This window comes from Nelumbo lutea, chromosome 7 (genome assembly GCF_056320005.1).
Source record: "Nelumbo lutea isolate HS-2025 chromosome 7, American lotus-T2T, whole genome shotgun sequence".
Lineage (NCBI taxonomy): Eukaryota > Viridiplantae > Streptophyta > Magnoliopsida > Proteales > Nelumbonaceae > Nelumbo > Nelumbo lutea.
Window position 1 is genome coordinate 11,551,564 of NC_142690.1, and position 20,247 is coordinate 11,571,810.

At 38.1% G+C, this 20,247-nt stretch overlaps 1 protein-coding gene across 1 annotated transcript; it reads left to right on the top strand.

Moving 5' to 3' along the window:
* The first annotated feature begins 16,146 nt into the window (after positions 1-16,146).
* LOC148845102 (wall-associated receptor kinase 2-like) lies at positions 16,147-17,683 on the top strand. The gene is made up of 4 exons (XM_088955845.1): positions 16,147-16,882; positions 16,971-17,118; positions 17,179-17,560; positions 17,645-17,683. The coding sequence occupies exons 1-4, from the start codon at positions 16,147-16,149 to the stop codon at positions 17,681-17,683; spliced, it is 1,305 nt and encodes a 434-aa protein (XP_088811971.1).
* The last annotated feature ends 2,564 nt before the right edge of the window (positions 17,684-20,247 follow it).

Sequence of the window (20,247 nt, forward strand, 5' to 3'; positions counted from 1 at the left end):
GATAGAATTTTTGTGGATAAAAAATGTTACATGGGCTATATTGACTTGCCCCTCCGGTCAATTGTTGTTGAAGCAGACAATTGAGTCAACCAAAGCAAAGCTTCTATTGAAGCATTCCTCTGTGCCACACGATGATGTAATTAGCACTATCATATTAGATTGAAGAAGCACCTTCTCCTCTTCCTTTTGTTTTAGTTTCGATTGTTAGGAGAACACCCATTGGGCCATTACATCAATTAGTAATTCACATTTGTGCACCCATATATATATCTGAGCATGCATTAGGAACATCTCTCATACTTGGTCAGTACGTATGGTTTAATTTCATTGCTATTTCTAACCACATTAAAGTCTGCCCCTATTAATCAAGGGAAATTACAATTGTTTGAGAAAATCTCTAAACGTTTCCACAAATCCCTCCTTTCCAAGTAATTACAGCTAGAATAAACAGCAGTAACCGGTCAGTTTTCTTACTCTCCACATCCAACTAGCTCCACATCCAAGCATTGACTCCCAAAGACCCAAATTTTACAGCCATTACTATCACCCGTATGAAAGCTCTTAAGACCAAGATCCGCTGCAATTTGAGAAGCTCTACAAGCTTCTATAAAAGGCTCCATTACTATTGTTATGGAAAACTTGTGGATTTGAATTAATTTTTTTTTAAACGGCGAACCGCTTTTGTGTTTCCAATTCCTCTAGTATTCCAAAAAAGAGCATTTAACATGGCTAAAAAGTAGGAGAATTAGTTGGGATCCCACCTCCATAACCGGTCAGTTTTCTTACTCTCTTTGGACGAACCACCAACTCATCCGGTTCAACTCCCGGTTCAATGTTTTGTCTGACCTCCATGGGAGATGTCGATGTCTCCTCCACCACCGTTTGATGTTCTTTTTCCCTGATCGGAGATTCATACTCATTGGTGTCCTCAATTTCAACAAATGAACCTTCCTCTTCGTTGGTGGATTGCTCACCAACTCTTTTTAATGCTTCTGAAACTCTTTTTTCCAAACTAGCATGAAAAGCATTAAAAACTGAAGTATCAGTAGCTTGATTATCAAATTTATTCTTCAATCAATCCGCTGACCATGGTCTTACAATACCATCAGATTCCTTTACCATTGTAGGAGTCAAATCATCTTTAGACTTTGCATAAGGAGAGGGTGTTCCAAAAGCTTCTTGAAGCGCATCTTCAATGGCTTGACGTATTTCAGTTGTAATTAAATCTTGATTGCTAACAATGTTAATGGCTTCATGGGTTGACGAAAGTTCGACCAAATGAGATTTTTCTTTATTATTTGTGGACGTTAATTCCCAAATTTACTAATGGCACCCGTTGGCCTCCACTCCATTCTTGCCCCTTTGGTCTTGCCTCTATCCTGATATCTTTCTCTTGTTTACTCTTTCCTCATTCCAATTTTCTTTGGCTTCATGACCAATTTTCTTGCATTTCCCATAATAAACTGGAATATTTTCATAAGCTACTTTTTGGAAGAAGCCATCTTTTCCTATACCAACCCACATCTGATCAATCAACGGCTTGGTAATGTCTACTTCCACACAAACTCTGGCTTCCTTAGACATGGTACATTGCAGAGTCGCTAAATGGACTTTCAACACTTTTCCAACATTACCCGCGATTGATCTTATGAAATCTTCACCAAAGAGATAGACTGGTAATTTGGGCAAACTAATCCAAATTGGTAGGATGGTAGGATCCTTTCCAGGGTTAAAGAAAGGTACCCATTTAAAGAATCCTAGGTTGAGCTTTTATAGACCATTAAATGGGCCCACACCTTAGGCTGGATAATATATGTTTGGGCTTGCATTCGGGTTGGACCATATAAAAATAAACTATTTGTAAAAATCTCAAACATTAATTTAATTTGATAATCAAAAATATGGAAAAACATATAAAAACTTTCTATATATATATATATATATACACACATACATATAGCCCGACAATAATTTCAGTTAATTAAATATTAAATATTATTTAATTAATTATTCATTAATTTTTAATTTATAAATATTATTTCTATTGTCTTATATTTATATTTTATTGTTATTTATCAATTAATTAACTAATTGGTTAATTTTTAATTAATATTTTAATTTTATTAGGTAATATTTTATTTATAAATACTTATTATAAGTTAATTAATTATTCTTTTAATACAACCAAGCCTGAATACCCAACCCCACCTTTGCCAAACTTGGACCAACCCTTTGATCTTAGAGTGTAGAAGTGTTGCCATGTGTCCTTTAATTTGCTTCTCATGTAGCTAATCACAACCCTTGATCCACTTCAAAATTGTACAAATTAAGACTTCTTTTAGATTTTTAGTACTTAAAAGGATTGTTTGTAGCTCTACAAATATCTTTGATAACTCATTAGATTTCTGCATTCTGCATCTAATAGGGCATGGCACCTTGTTGCATCCCTCCACATTTAATAATACAATGATAATTGGACCAAAAACCATAAATTGGTTTACTTTATCATTTTGGTCATATTGATATCTTTTTAGAACTTAGCCTAGTCTATCTAACTATTTATCTATATGTTGTTACCAAGGATGGGCCGAGGGCAATAAGGTAAATCTTCTTCCTTAGTCGAGGGGTTAACGTGTCCCAGGGGTGAAGACTTCGATGGTCAAGTTAGCCAAGTGTATGAAAGAGGTCGGACGAGGCCTGAGGAGAGGACTTAGACGAGGTCACTCGAGAGCAAGAGTGCTAGAGAGCAATGAGGAGCAAGATGCCTTACCAAGAAAGGGGGACCCCTATTTATACTTGACCTTTCCTTGGGAGTGGTTGAAGGTGGTTGGTGATGGGCGGTAGGATTGTATCTAGCCGATGCCAAATGGCATCATTCTAGGCCTTGCCACATGCGCTTATATCATTTGCCACTCACTCTCGAGACCGTAATAGACGAGGCCCGATGAGGACTGCGAAGAGACATCAACTTCCAAAGAGAGTGCAACGATGTTGCTGTAAGGCGTTGGATGGCACGTCAGGGAAAAGCTTCAGCTTGGTCAAAGAGAGTGTCATTCAAAAGTGCGAAGGCGTCAGCCTCGGCTCTAGAGAGATCCCCTTGGTCATCCAATGGAAACTGCTTCATGTTGACTCCACCTCTTAGGAGAATCATGGAGGACTGAGAAGTGCGAAGCCGTGTCTTGTACGGGCGTGAGGCATCCGCATTATTCGGCTGTGTTCCTCACGGTTGTTGTCGTAGATCCGTATGCAAGATAGGCATTGGATCGATTGATCGCGTTTGTTACCATTTGTTTGCTTCCGCTCAAGTCTTTAGAGACCTCGACCAACTTCTAGCCGAACCCTTAGCCTTCTTATTCAACTCAGACTACTAGGTAAAAGACTTCTCTTGTAGCTATGTCGTACTCTGATTCTGATCCTAAGTTCTATGAGCTCCCAACCTTTTCAAATACTAACGTGCCGAGCCCTTGGTGGCGGAGGAAGCCTTGGTGTGGGTTGGTTTTAGCCCCACCTACCCCAATAGGGGAACTCCTACTGTTGGCTGTACACATCGTCTTCACTTCTGCTTTTGCATTGCGTACTAATATGCTCGTGGTGTTTTGCTGTACATGTGGTCTCAGCCCCACCCACCTCGATAGGGGAACTCCTATTGCCGGATGTACACGTTGTCTTCACTTCTTCTTTTACTAATATAATCTTATTTATTATATACCAAATTTATCATTCCAAAGATAAAAATATGATAAAAATTATAAAAAAATAATAAAATATTATATATTTTATAAAATAATCATTTTTAGCTTAAATTGCTTCGTGACACAAAAGAACCAGAACTGACACAATTATTAAATAAGACAAAATCATGAAACTAGAACCATTATAATCGGTTTGGGCCATCGTGTAGACTTGATCCATTGACAACCCTACTTGCACACTTCTTCCTACCCTCTTCCCAAGTATACCTATTCATGGGTTGGGTACCCGACCCAACCCTTTTCAAATAAGCCCATCATGAGCCTGGTCTGACAATATTATATAATAATAAAAAAGTATTATATATTATAATATATAGAATACTATATAATATATAATTAAAATATTATAAAATACTTATCAAAATCAAGCTTACAGCTTTATTTAGGCCGATTCGACCACAAAATCTAAGCCTGATGTTCAGGCTGGACTATTTTAAACCCCGACCCAGCCCGTGAATAGGTTTATTTCCAAATATCAAAAATCCAAAAAAAAAAAAAGAAATAAATAGTCCCGCGCGCGCCTTCCTACCCTCTCCCCAAATCCATTTGAACCTTGGCTTTTCAATCAATCCTTTGTCCTATTTTTTTCCCCTCTTTTCCCTTTGTTTCTAGTTGTTTTTCCTCGTTTCTACTCGCCATGTCGTCTTTTGGTCTCTTGCTGTCATCTCCCGCTTGGGTTCTTTCTCAGTTGGTCATTGCTCGGTCTCCGTCCCGTCTCAGTGATAAGCCGTATAAGTGTCCAGTAAGCACATTTCCTCTCTTCCTCCCTCCCCCTCGCCTCTCTCACTCTCTTCCTGAGCTCTGAGTGAAACCATAGCTCTACGAGAAACTCCATCTACTATTGGCTCTATTTCTCTGTTCCTTCCTCCCCATTTCTCACACACTCTCTATGAGAGACAGAAGTGCAGATCTTTGCTGGGTTTTCCGTCCCTCTTGCCCTCACAGCTTCTCCTCCTAGAATGCCAGCCTCTCTTTTTGCTACATCCCTAATGCAGTCTCATGGTTCAGGTATGCAACTCGGCTCAACCTATAGATTTTTTTTTCTTGCAACTTAGACATTTCTTCAATGCATGGTACAATAGTCGTTCTATATTTCAAAGCAATTCCTATATTGTGCCTGAATTCTTTCTTTTTAACATCTTATTTGGAATCAAATTTCTACGTAATGTTGGACTTGTATGCAGATTTCTAATTAATTTAATTTGATATTTCGTTGCAACTGTTAATATTTGTAATTATTTATTAATTTTAATTACTATTATTAATTTTTGTTAATGATGGGTGTTGGGTTTTATTCATCTCATAGTGAATATATGTTCAAATATCATTATGGGTAATTTTCTTTGTTGATTATGTGCTTTCTGTTTTGATATTTGTGATACCAAACTTGCGGACGCCAACAAAATGTCTCTCAAGTCTTATGGAAGTTTTGATGAGAATAAAAAAAAGCATATTTGTTTTGAATGTGGTAAGCTATAATCCCTTTCCTTCAGTTCTTTTGAATATCAAGGGTGATTTCTCTTCTTTGATTTAGTATCCCCTCAAACAATGGAAAACTGGAAAGATAGTAATAATTGTTTTCCATTTATTTTTAACTATACAAATGAATTTTGAAGCTTCCCCTTATGTTCAAGGCAGGTTAAGTAATTCACCAAACCACTCTATGTGTTTTCTCATTTTTTCTATCATGTCTTTCTTCTTTCTTGTGTGTGCATCGGTGCATGTATTCTCTTTGTTATGTTTGGTTCATGATTAGTTCTTGATTGTTAATTGAACCTCCAAATTTTTGACTTATTTCATCATCAATCGAGTAATCCTACTTTTTTTTTACTTTAAGAACATCAATCAATCCCCCGTAGTTGATTCAAGAAGTTGAAACATAAACCATCCTACCATAATTGCCATAGAGATTAATTAATAAATTAGCTCATTTTTACACCATGTGGATATATTCATCTTATTTTCTTTAGTTCCACCAATTTTTACTGCTCTAGACGACATAGTAAATGGAGATTTTATTTATTAATAAAATGAGCCAAAGGCAAGGACATCTGTGAATACAAAGGACCAGAAACAGATATACATTTAAAATCAATAGCTTAAGGATGTTCCCCACCCAATAGGAATGTCTAAACCAACATTGAAAACCTGCAATGAATAAGGAGATGTTGTACTGATTCCAAGTCTGAGTTGGTTATGGGAGAGAGTTCTTTCCTCCATCCCAATGCTAAGTCTCATAATGTACTCTCTGAAAGACATTTAATTTGATGAATGAAAATAGACATTGATGGCCCCTATATAATGAAGGCTGTGGAATTGTGACATATGTTATGTTAACTAGGATAAGATGAATGAAGTAAGAAAATCACTGATGGAGCACAGGTTGCACCACCAACTTTACTGTAAGTTTTAGAGCCTGCTTTTGAAACCCAATTCCAGAGTAGGGGGGTCTTGATGAAACACCGAGTACGTCATTAGGAACCTCATCTAGCAAGAGGATTGAGGTAATCTTATATTGAAATTTGAGTTTCACTTATGAGATTATTAGAATTTACTATAGAAAATTTCACAATTTTTATTGATTCAACTACTTTTATTTGTAAATGTGACCCATCTAGGTTATTTCAAGAAGTTGAAGGTGAAAGTGAGGAATGACCAAAAACCAAATGAGAATATCAACAAAGTAATCAGGAGCAAGATGCATGAAATTCTCCTCTAATTTTGCATAGTCAGTTACTCCACTTTTTTAAATAGTCATTAATATCTATCTATCTATCTATCTATCTATATATATATGTATAATGCCGGTTTTGGGTTGGACTCCGTCCAAATCGAAAGTGTTATGGACGGCCCTAAAATTGATATAGATCACTAGAACCTAGCAAAGAACAGATTAAGCTTCCCTGGATTTCTTGTTTTTTCATTGTTTTAACATAATTACTAAATAACCTGGCCAGCAACAGTTTTTGGTCTGCAAAACATCTATTCTCTCATTATTAGTGGGGAAACACGTTTTAGCCTTTTCTTTCCCATGAGGCCATGAGTACTTATGCTCCAACAATATTAAATTTGAAATTAACAGATTTTACAAAAGAAAGAAACCTATATATTAAAACTTTATTAATGGATATATTTAAAAAGAAAACAAATGAAAACACAGATTTTATAGAAAATGTAAAGCATGCTCTTGACTCCTACTTGGCTACTTCTAAGAGATTCAAGTTCCTATCATTGAAGACCAAAAGTACTGTACCTCTTGGCTTCTGCTTCCTTCGGTAATTAGTAGGCTACAATCCCAAACATAGTGCATTGATATCAGCTCACCAATTTAAGGGAGACCCAAAGATCCCTCCCTTAGCGAACCAACCTTTCAATTTTAGTTAAGATTCCTTGGGTTCTGATGAAGGGTCTTTTGGCAGGACCCTGTTGTTCAGACTACTTCCATGTGGTCGACGACTCAAAGGTCGAAGTGGTGGATTTTTGCTGGATGAGGACTTGGATGCCGAGCTGGGGGTATATTGGGTGTCGAGATAGGTTGATTGCTGAACTAGATAGCTCTTCAAAGAAATCTGCAAGGAATCAATGTTAGAGGACTTGGGGTGGCTAACCCAACGAGGTTGCTCCGATGATTAAGTTAGTACTCTTGTAGTAGATTCTGAGATAAAAAATCATAAAGTATGAGAGGTAGAATGTGCTTACTTGCCTCTCTTGTGTCATTGGGATTGGTGCCTTTATATAGGCATTGTTTGGTTTGGTCCTATCGCACTACATCCGAGATTTCCGAGAGATCGTGCCTAACTGGTCCAAGACCCTCAGAGGTAACCACCATGCACGTTGACCATCCTTTGGAACATTCAGTACGTGGTCCAACTTTCAAGAAACCTAGAAGTGTCAGGATATGCATGCCGAATTTGTCGACAAGCACATCTCGCAGGTCATCGCCTGGTCCCTAGTCAGGTCGACAAGTCCTTGAGGGAGGAAGCTTCTCGCGTCGAGGTCACTTCGGCCAGTGACAAGGTGCTACAGGCTGACCTTGGACGAGGTGCTACAAGCTGACCTAAGTTGTGGTTGAGGTCGCTAGGTCGGCATAAAGGCAAGTCGCTAGGTCGGGGTAAAGACGAGCCACAATCTGGGACTCCAACATCACTTAAGTGGTGTCTAGGTGTCATTTAGCTATTCTGAGATGCCATTTGTCACAATGTCATTGGAGGGCCAAGTCCGCCCTCATTAATTGTCCTCCACTCCCAAGCTGAAAGTAGCTCGGCGAAGGGAGTGGATCGCTCTTGGCCTGGAATGACTGATTCGATTAGCTCGTAGTTGTAAACGTCGATCCAATTTGCTTCTCAAGTCGAAAGAGTCCAAGTGTTTGCAGTCTTACGTAGGACCCTGCCGTCTTGATTATTGGGGCACGAGAGCGAATTCATCTGCTCGAGGAGAGGTGGAGCAGGTACCTCGAGGGCATCTACCTTATTAGGGATGCGACTATCAAGGGGTTCTACAGTCCAACTAAGTACCTCAAGAGCAAAGCTCATCATGCCATCCTCAAGAAGGGGTTCTATGTGGTTGTTTTATCAGGTTGCTCCACCTAGGTAGACTTCAACACAGTGTTTCTCGAGCTGGTGCTCAAAAGAGTAGCCGACGAGTCCGTCATGATGCTGAAAGCGAAATAGTCTTTCCTTTGTTTTTCTTTCTTGTGCCGAATTAATCTTCCTTCCATCGTTTCTTTTTCTCTCTTTCTTTTCTCCAAAAAAATTTTCAAGTGTGGATTCACCCGAGGTGCTGAACTGGTGGACTGGGCATAGTTAGGAATAATTTGAGGTCGATGTAAGCTGAGGGGCACGAACACTATAGGGAATGTATCCGACATGTTTGTACATCGATGAACGAGAACTGCTTTTTTATTTCGCCCATGCCAGAGAGGCGACTAGGGTTTAGGTTACCCTTGTTGAAGCGACTAGGGTTTAGGTTGCCCATGCCGAAGCGACTGGGTCTTGTGTGGTGCCGAGTTCTTCTAGTAGCTCGCCACCATAACCCTTAGGCTTAGGGAGCGACTCGTAGTCCACTCTCTTTATTCTTGACTTTGCCCATGCTGAAGGGGCGACTGGGTCTTAGGTTGTGCCGAGGTCTTTATCAGCTCGGCAGCTTAGCCCTTAAGCTGTGGGAGTGACTTCGTAGTCCACTCATTAATATTATTTGGCCGATGTATGACTTGACCTTTCCGCCTACGCGGGTGGTAATTCATTAGTAACTTCTCATATGGTTGCTTCTACGTCATCCCGTGGGATTATCTTCCTGGGTGAGTGCTTGCGAGACCACAGTGTACATGTTTTGCCCCCCCTTGCGAGGGTATAATGTTGTTGGTGTGAATTGGCAATTCAGGGCCACGACTGCATTGCATCAACCTCGTAATGACACTGGTCGTTCACTCCTACAAGAAGCCACAAGGAGCTCGACCTGCGGGAGAAGCTCTACTATGAGGCTTATCTGGGCTAACTCCCGCGGAGCAGCGAAGGGTTCAATTTGTAGGGGAGACCTTGCGAAGAAGACTGATGAGGCTTATCTAGGGTAAAATAAAGTCGGTAGAGCTGCTTAGTCTGTTGGCCATCAACCTCTTGCGGGAACCATGACTGGCTCAACTTGTGGTAACAGCCTTACTCTGAGGTGCTTGTCGCCAGACTGCTGGTTGTTAAGGTCGTTATACTGTTGCCTATTCTGCATTGACATGAATATGTCGAGTTGCTCCCATGCTCACATTTGGAAATTCATGCTTCATCTCATGGAACAACTACGCTTCGATCTGGCTGGAACTGTTAATCGCTCTATCGCAGGGAGAGGGGCGTTCACATGTAGTAGAAGATATTTATCTGGGGCACTGGGGATGCTGAGTTCGGCCTGAACTTGTCTGATTGTCATAGGGGAGTTCTCTAGGTTCATCACAGATGTTTTTGGCCCCCAATAATTGGTATTCGTTCTAAGTGTTGATGTTGTTGAAAAGTGCCTTTGAGTTCATAAAAATGGAAATTAGAAACTGAGAACTTTAATTTCTAAAAGGTGAGATTTTAGCTTTCTATAAGATAAGGACTTAGCTTTTTAGAGGTGAGAACTTAGCTGTTTGTAGCATTTCCCACAGATGGCGCCAATTGATGAAGGGTCTTTTGGTAGCACCCTATTGTTCGAGCTACTTCTAGGTGGCCGACGACTCAGAGGCCGAAGTGGTGAATTTTTGTTGGATGAGGACTTGGATGCCGAGCTGGGGGTAGATTGGGTGCCGAGCTGGGTTGATTGCTGAACTAGATAGATCTTCAGAGAAACCTGTAAGGAATCAATGTTAAAGGACCTGGGGTGGCTAACCCAGCGAGGTCGCTCCGATGATTAAGTTAGTACTCTCGTAGTAGATCGCAAGCTAAAAAATCATAAAGTGTGAGAGGTAGAATGTGCTTACTCGCCTCTCTTGTGTCATTGGGGTTGGTGCCTTCATATAGGCATTGTTTGGTTTGGTCCTCATGCACTACATCTGAGATTTCCAAGAGGTCATGTCTAACTGGTCCAAGACCCTCAGAGGTAATTTCCATGCACGTTGACCGTCATTCAGAACATTTGGTACGTGGGCCAACTTTCGAGAAACCTGGAAACATTGGGATATGCGTGCCGAATTTGTCGGCGAGCACATTTCGCAGGTCACCGCCTGGTCCCCAATCAGGTCGACAAGCCCTTGAGGGAGGTTGCTCCTCGCGTTGAGGTCACTTCGGCCAGTGACGAGGTGCTACAGGCTGACCTTGGACGAGGTGCTACAAGCCGACCAAAGTTGTGGTCGAGATCACTAAGTTGGCGTAAAGGCAGGTTGCCAGGTCGAGGTAAAGACGAGCCACAATCTGGGACTCCAAATCATCACTTAGGTGGTGTCTAGGTGTCATGTACCTATTCTGAGATGCCATCTGTTACAATGTCATTGGAGGGCAAAATCCGCTCTCATCAGGTTCCATCTGAATAAGATGTCCACTCCATCTAATAAACAAATTTTTTTAGTAGAGATAAGTTATCATTTCTCTAATTAACTCTCTTAAAGGTGTTGTTCTTTTTAATGGTTGAGTCAAAATTTGGATTTTAGATCCTTTGGGAAATTTTCTTGTTCTTTTCTAAAGCCTTGGTGTAGCACATCCGTTTTTTGAAAGGTATTGATGTAGCACACCCTTTCCTCTACATTTTCTGATGAAAACCCTTTGAGAATTGAGATGCTTTTTCACTCTTACGTATTGGTACTATGATTTATAATATTCTTATAGTTCATGTTAATGTAATGAGCTATCTTATTTAGAAATATGCTCTTATTATGCATGTTTCTGTTTCTGCTATTAATTTTCAAAAGTTTATAAGATCCAACCATTTCACATAGCCTTGAATTTTCTTTGTTTTTCCCTGGGATCAAATTGACTAAAACTCTTATGTTGTATTGGTTGGTGTATTAGAAAGACTGATATTGAAAGGTCAAATTTGAACTCCAGAACTATTGTATCATATTAAGTATATGGTAAGGTACCTTGGCTGGGTAAAGGCATACACTAAGTGTAAGTTTACATGACTAGAGTGACCTCTCCAATCCATGGGACATGCCTCTTTGTACTCTTTCCGGTATAAACTTCCAGTCTTCCTGCCACCCCTAGTGTTCAACACTGATTTGTTCTCTTCTAACCAAAAATTGAAGCAGAAACTTGTAGAGAAACAATAACTGTAAAAGAGTTTTTAATTTGTAACAAAAGTTTACCTTTTGTGCTAGAAAAATTGTAACTGGTTATTGTAGGTGCTATGGTGACATAAAAGATGATAATTTGTGTCTTATGGATTTGTTATTAGAATTGATCAAAGTGTTTTATGTACTGCAGGTGCTAGTTATTGTAGAATATCATAAGGTTCTGCTTAAGCAGAGCTGAAGGTGATATGGGTTGATCCTCTTTTTGTGAAAGAAAAGGGATGTTTAAGATCAATTTGATGTAACAATGTATGAGAATTTCTCTTTTACTAAAGATGACCTATGAACATATACTTCATTCCATATGTATTAGTTATTAAATTGGATGGATTCTACCCTAAGAGGATGGCCTATGGACAAGTTAATAATTATTATACAACCATTGACTTATGTATTTTTTTCCAATTTATATTTGAAATTTTCATATATTTTAATGCAAAATTTTAATTTTTATTTCATTGTGCTTTCCATGTTGAATGCATATGTAAGGAGTAACAAGTATGGATGAAGATATTTAAGATTGATATTTTTCATTCTTATTGTAGTTTATTATATGTAATAAGATAATTGTCATTTGTGATACATTTTTTACACTTTGATGTATGGAGATTATATTTTCATGTACTTTTAGTTTTAATTGATATATTAAACTTTTATATAAATTTATTTATAAATTTGATATGATGCAAAAATAAAACATGTTATCTCTCATACATGTTACATGTTGGAGAAGTCAAAATCTTGTAATCATAGAAAAGACTTAACTATAAATTACCAAAATCAAATATAGTGATAAGCAAACTCATCATTATAAAGGCTTAAAATCTGATGTAGTGACGGACAAAAGTGTTATTATAGAGATACAAAATCCAAGAGGGTAACGGATAAAACTATCACTATAGAAATTTGAAACCTAATATAGTGATAGAAAAATTGTCACCATAAATATTTAGAATTTAATAGTGATGGATAAAATTGTCACCATAAATACTTAAAATTGGATATAGTGATGTCTAAATAATCACTTTAGGTACTCATAAATTAATATAGTAATAGACAAAACTGTCACTATAAATACATATAGTGGCGATCTTGTATTGTTTGTCATTGTAGCAAGACTCTAGCTATCATTATAGGTTTAAATTAGTAACGAATTTTGAATTCTATCACTATAGATAATGGTTATATATTGTTTGTTACTATAGTAAGATTTTATAGTGACGAATATAACCGTCACTATATGCCACATTTTAGCAACGGATTTTGAAATCCGCCACTATAGGCTATAGTGACAGATTTTAAGTCTACTGACGGATTTTGTTCATCACTATAACCCTTTTTTCTTGTAGTGTTATTGGTGATTTCACTCTTGCAGAACAGGGAAAGTACTCTACCTTGTTGTCTATCATCCCTCATTGTTGATACTCGTAGTATGGTTTAACAATTCCATTCTATCTTCTTTGTCTTTAAGAGGTGGCAATTTAATACTGCAACTCACTTGCTAGCTAGTTGCATCAATGCTTGGTTTTGAGTGTATGGAGGAGTGGTGTGTCTATCCCCCCCTTGTTGCATTGCTTCTATCCTTTCTTAATAAATTACTAGCGGAGGAGGCCCTGCGTTGCAGTGGCTCGCTCATAAACTATTAGGCTCGAGCTCGATTTGAATTAGAGACTTGAGCTCAAGCTCGAGCTCATCTCGACTCAAAATCTCGGAAGTTTGAGCTCGGTTACCTTTGATTGCAGGTTTCTCAAGTAGCCGAGGTGTCAAGCCGAGGTCTCCCTTAATTTTCGAGGTGCCAAATCGAGGTCTCCCTCATCTGCTGAAGTGTCAAGCTGAGGTTTCCCTAACAGGCGTGGTGTCGAGCTAAGGCTTTCCTTAGTTGACAAGGTGCTGAGTTGAGGTCTCCCTTAGTGGTCGAGGTGTCGTCTAGCTCGAGCTCGATTCGAATTAGAGACTTGAGTTTGAGCTTAGCTTGGCTCGAACTCGACTACCTTTGGTTGTAGGTCCCCTAGCAGTCAAGATGCTGAGCTGAGGTCTCCCTCGGTTAGAGAGAGTGGCATTTTTGTAATTTACAAGGAGAGAGAGAGAGATGACACTCTTGTAATTTGTAAGAAAGAGAGAGAGAGAGAGAGTCACATTCTTTTAATTTGAAAGAATACAAAAAGCAAATGAGAGAGAGTTGGTAGAGAATGTCATTCTTGTAATTTCAATGAAAAAAAACAAAAAATACTATTAGATTCCATTTCCCTCATCATCATGCCTTCTTACGTAAATATTTTAGCTTAATATATTTACTAGTAGAGGGGCCCTACATTGCAGGGGCTCGTTCATAAACTATCAGGCTCGAGCTCGATTCAAATTAGAGACTTGAGCGCGAATTGAAGATTGACTCAAGTCAAAAGCTAAGAAGTTCGAGCTCGGCTACCTTTGGTTACAGGTCTCTCAAGCAATCGAGGTCTCCCTCAATTGTCGTGGTGCCAAATCGAGGTCTCCCTCAGCTACTGAAGTGCCGAGTTAAGGTTTCCCTAGCAGGTGAGGTGTTGAGCTAAGGTCTCTCTTAATTGACAAGGTGCCAAGCTGAGGTCTCCCTCAGTTGTCGAGGTGCAGAGTTGAGATCTCCCTCAGTGACCGAGGTGTCGAGCCGAGGTCTCCCTCAACGGTCGAGGTGTCATTTAGCTCGAGCTCGATTTGAATTAGAGACTTGAGCTTGAACTCAAAAGTTCGAGCTTGGCTCGACTCGAACTCGACTATACTTTTGATTGTAGGTCCCCTAACAGCCGAGATGCTGAGCTGAGGTCTCCCTCAATTGGAGAGAGATTGGCATTCTTGTAATTTATAAGGAAAGAGAGAGAGAGAGAGATATGACATTCTTGTAATTTGTAAGAAAAAGAGAGAGAATTGGTAAGAGAGAGTGGCATTCTTGTAATTTAAAAGAAAAAAAAGCAAAAGAGAGTTGGTAGAGAGTGACATTCTTGTAATTTCTATGAAAAAAGGCAAAATATACTATTAGATTCCATTTCCCTCATCCTCAAGCCTTCTTACGAACACATTTCAGCTTAATATATTTATATAGATATAGATCATTTTCAGTAGTCAAAAGAAATCTCAAACCATCTATCATGGTAGAATTCGTAGTGGACTACGCAGAGACATGCACCATACAATATGGTTAGGACTTGGGATGTACTGTGGGATGCGTGTGAGCTGGTATTCTTAGTGGGAATCCAATCCGAACTTGTTGTATACGAATGGATTGAAAAGAAATCAACTCTATTAAATATTAAAAAAAACACTATTAAATGAACTTCAACAAATTGAATTGGGACACATTAACATCTCACCATGCATTAGGAACATCTTCCGTGAATAATAACATATAAGTACAGGAGATGTTCCCAATACATGGTGGGATGTGCTTGTGAAGTCAGTGTGAGGCGCCCTGTGTGAGGAGCAAATCCGGTCTCCAATAAGCTGCACTTATCAACAGTATATGGTCACATCAAGGTTCAAAAAATTGTTACATATCGATCTGTATCAGCCAATATATATCGTATCGGGCCTTTCCGATATGCTCCTATAGGAGTTGTATCAGGTCAAGGCCTAGTTCAGAGGGTAACCGAGACTTAAACTGACTCCTTTGAACTAACTTTAAAAAAAAAAAATAAATAAAACTTAAAAAAAAAGACCGATACCTATATCAATACTTTGAACATTAGGCTCTATTTAGAAGGATTACAAATACAAATATGTAGAATGCAAAACCTTATATTTTGTATTATTTTGTAAGGTTTTGTACTATACATATTTGTATTTGTATTCCTTCCAAATTAAGCTTTAGTCACATGCACAAAGGTCGTAAGGCTCAGTTTGGAAGGAGTGCAAATACTGATATGTAACCAGGAGGTGATTATTATTAAGTTGGACCTTAATTCTAGCATGATGCAGTTAGAAATTTTCAAGTTAGACAGTTCTTAATCCTAATGTTGTGTAATATGTTGCAGATTTTAATGGGGATTAATTTAATCTATTTCATCATCCATGCGTGATAATAACAAATTATAAGGTGACAATGACTTGTATAAGAAGTTACAGGTCATGGAATCTTACATTTGTGTACAGCTCCTGGCTCTTTATCTCTTATACAGTCCGAGTCATAATAATAATAATAATAATAATAAATATTTTATTTAAATAAAAAGAAAAACAATATATAGAAAACGTCTCCCCTATATACAATGCTGACTTTTTGGGATAGAAGAGGAAATTTATTAAACCAAACAAGAGAGCATACAATATTGTTGACTCGATCAACAATTCCATGCGCTAGGATTGATTCGTTCTGAATGTGCAGCTGCCTGCTGGTTTCCAGAGACAGAAAAAGCATGTACTAAATGAATTTCGTTGAAAGTTTGGCAACAATTGGAGATGGACTGGGTCCCGGTCAATAATTAATTAATAAAAAATGAGAGTATATATGCTGCGACTTCCCTATGACCATCCAATAAAAACACCGTAATGTGAATTTGAAACAAAATAAGTCAATAAAAAAAAAAAGAAAAGACAGAATGAAGGTGAAGTGATAAACCACCCAAAGGCTACATTATTCTTTACAAGGGAGTAAAGGAAATTAACCACATGGGAACAACTATGGCTCTGTTTGTGCTGCTGCTTCAGCTGCTCTTTCTATGGCCGACGGTGGCGGCATCGCCAACTGTATCCATGGAAAAGCCCGGGTGCCAGGAGAAATGTGGGAGTATCACCATTCCCTACCCATTTGGCACCGGCGATGCAAGCTGTTACAGAGAAATGTACGATGTAACCTGTAACCACTCTTTCATCCCTCCCAGGCTGTTTTTAGCAAACGGCAACTTAGAAGTTCTGGAGATATCGCCAGGAGGCCAACTGCGCATCAATGTCACCGTAGGATATCAATGCTACAACTCTAAGGGGAACTTAACTAGTGAGTTACCCACTTGGGTGGATTTGACTGAAAATAGGCCATATACGTTTTCCGACAGTCGCAACAGATTCACGACTCTCGGTTGTGACACCTACACCTACGTAACTGGCTCCAAGGGCCGCAAATTCACAAGCGGATGGGCCATGGTTTGCAGTGACCAACAAGGCGTGGTCAACGGGTCCTGTTCAGGCATCGGCTGTTGCCAGACGTCCATCCCAAAAGGTTTCAAGAAGTTCGATGTGGAGCTCCACAGCTTCGACAACCACACCAAGGTCTGGAATTTCAATAGATGCAACTACGCTTTCCTGGTCGACTACGAGTGGTATAACTTCACAGTATCAGATCTCTTGGAATACAATTTCTATTATGAAAATGGAGGAAGAGTGCCCCTTGTGCTCGACTGGGCGATAGAGAACCAATCCTGTAAAGATTAAAGCTTCAATATCATGGGAAAATCGTTTAAGGATAGCCACAGAAACTGCAGTGGCACTTGCCTATTTGCATTCTGCAGCCTCTCCTCCAATCATTCATAGAGATCTTAAATCTGCTAATATACTCTTGGATGATAATTATATGGCCAAAGTGTCCGATTTTGGAGCTTCAAGATTGGTTCCACTAGACCAAACTCAACTCACAACTCTAGTGCAGGGGACGTTGGGGTAGTTAGACCCAGAATACTTTCATACAAGTCAATTGACAGAGAAGAGTGATGTTTACAGCTTTGGTATAGTTCTTGTTGAACTACTCACCGGAAGAAAAGCACTTGAATTTGACAGACCCGAAAATGAGAAAAGTTTAGCCGTCCACTTTGTTACTTCAATGAAAGAGGACAATGTTGCGGCGATTTTAGAGGAAAGAGTGTTAAAAGAGTGTAGTAAAGATCAACTTCGAGAAGTCACTAAGATTGCAAAGAGATGCCTAAGCGTGAAGGGTGAGGAGAGGCCCACAATGCAAGAAGTGGCCATGGAACTAGAGGGGTTGAGGAGGTCTTACAGACATCCATGGGTAGAACATAATCATGAAGAGGCTGAGTATTTACTTGGTGAGGCTTCGAATCCTTATAGTTGCAACACTACGGGATATGATAGTTTGACAGATCATGTATTAATTTCATTGGATAGTGGGCGGTGATAGCGTATGCAACATTATAACTTTGTGCTAATCTTCTAAGAATTGCTGATATAGATTATTGACATTGATCGATCTTCCAAAACTGCGATGTGATCGATGTTTTATAACTTTCACAGTGTACGCTAGATATCGTTTCATTCCTTATTTTGGCTAGCCTGTAATTTTTCTCATAGCCCACTCCATAAATTAAGTGGAAAGGTTTAAATTCTTATATTCAGTCTAAACTTATTTCTGTAATAAGTAAATAAATTTTGCAGATCATAAGAACTGGAATTAATTGGGGACCATGAGTTTCTCTCCATATGAACACTGTTAAAAATAAGTGCTTAAAAACAAATGCTTATTCTAATAAGTACTTATTTGCATTTGACACCTAATTTTTTCAAACGCTTATTTAAAAAAAAAAAACACCTATTTCACATCAGGTGTTTGGTGGTCTTTTCCTCCAATGAGCATTTGTGAATTTTTTGTCCTTCATTTTTCTCCAATAAGTACTTCTAATCCAAAGTGAATGAATAAACGTACTTCAATAAAAGTGTTTTCATAAAAGTTCTTTAATAAACATATTTTCGTAAAAGTGCTTTTATAAAAGTACTTTTAAAGAAGTGTTTTCATATAAAAGTACTTTTATAAAAGTATTTTTTTAAAAGTGTTTTCATGCAACAGTACTTTTATGAAAATGTTTTCATAAAAGTGCTTTTTAATTAGTTAATTGGTATTCTAAAAATTCATCAAGTTGAAAGGGTATAATTGGTATTCTAAAAATTTATTGAGAACAATTTTGTGAGAAAAAATTTGAATAAATACTTATTGTATAAGTACATAAAAAAAGCTGAAATTTTGGGCTTAAAAAATAAGCACTTAGTTTGAGATTATTTTCCAAACACCAATAAGTGCTTAATGATATAGTCCCAACCCAAATAAGAACTTGTTTCGAATAAACACTTGTTTTTAAGCAATCCCAAACATGGCCTAAGTCTAGCAATTACCTGTGCTTTACGGTAAATTATATTATTGAATAGGTCCGAGGAAAAGGTCAATGAAACTTGTATGATTGTTCATTGGGTTTCATTTATAAGCATTTCGTTCGAATATCCTACATAATCAATTTGTTTAGTCTTTCCAAATGGTGAATCTTATTAGCAATCCAGTCTGTCGCTTGCTAATTAGCTCTTTTGTCCAATTTTTCCTTCAATTACAAGCAATCCAAGATTATATTCCTTAGATTCTACGGAGGGGTGATCTGAGTTTTGAGACGAGATAACGATCTTCAAGTCCCCCTTATTATGATCGAACAATCATAGCTAAACCTAAAAATTGCTTATGAAGAAGGATATTGTACAGTTTGAATTTAACAGTTCTCTTTTAATTTCATCTAAGACTAATAACAAATCACCACTCTCACATCATTTTCCAGCCATGTATTGGAAACATCTTGTAATTTTAATTTTTATATATGCGATTTTATAAGGAGTAAATCCCAAGATAATACTTGTCAATATTTGAGTATGAATTATAGCACTAAAACTGATCAGAAAAATAAAGTGATTTTATACATTAAACAATGCAAAATTGTTTATGTAGTTTTAAATGCATAACCACTAGTGGAAAGTGCTCCTTTATTGCACTAGTGGGAATGCCCCTTTACTGGAAAAAAAATGAAGAAAGCGTTTTCTCCAACACACACCTATGCAAATGACCCAAATGTAAATGATGTAATAGGGATGAGCATGGGTTGGGCAGGTTTGACTCTGTAGTAGAGCTTGGAATCTAGTTTGTAGGGGTCAGTTCTAGGTTTTTGGAACTGGAACTTACCCTATGAAAGTAGGTTCTAAGATTCATTCTACCCTTGGCGTTTCCAGGGTCGTTGGTTTTATGGTCTATTCATTGAAGTTGCTCTTTCTTTATCCTCCCCTACAACGTTTTAAAAAATGACCTAGAAATGGAATCGTTCTGTCTATCGGTTTCTCGGTTGACGGTCTGACCATCTCGTTCAAACGGACAGCTCATCTTGACAAACAAATTAAAAAAATAAAAAACTGTCAAAACCGTTGAGCAGGTCAATGGGTCAACGGTTCGATCGCCTAGGTCAACGGGTTGTTGAACTTTTCAACGATTTTTTACCAAAGACCGGGTTTGGGGTATAATGGAACTGATTGCCTTAACGGTTCCCAGTCCAAATGGTTTACCATCCGGGTCAACGGCAGTTCGAAAACCTTGCTTCCCCATAAAATATAATGCAACATATCCTTTAAAAATTTGGTTTTCAATAATGATAATATATAGTATAAAACTTATATTTTTATTTATTAAATTGAGTAATTTAATATGTAGTTTATCATACTATATTAATATATAGTTCAAAATTTGTCATTATAATTTAAAACTTGCAAACATTACCTTTTACATTATTTGTTATACACATTCAAACATTAAAATGAAAACAAATGATCAAATCACTTAAGTAACCCAATGGTAAGTGAGACCATGGCTTTTGTAACTATGAGTGTTTGAATTCAAATCTTCACATCATTGAAAATATTTTGGGGTTAATTTATTTTAAGGTATGTTTGGTTCCAAGGCTGGTAACTCTAAGAACAACAACCTAGATAGGGTAAATTCTTAGACTTTGGAACCAATCTAGGTGGGGATTGGTT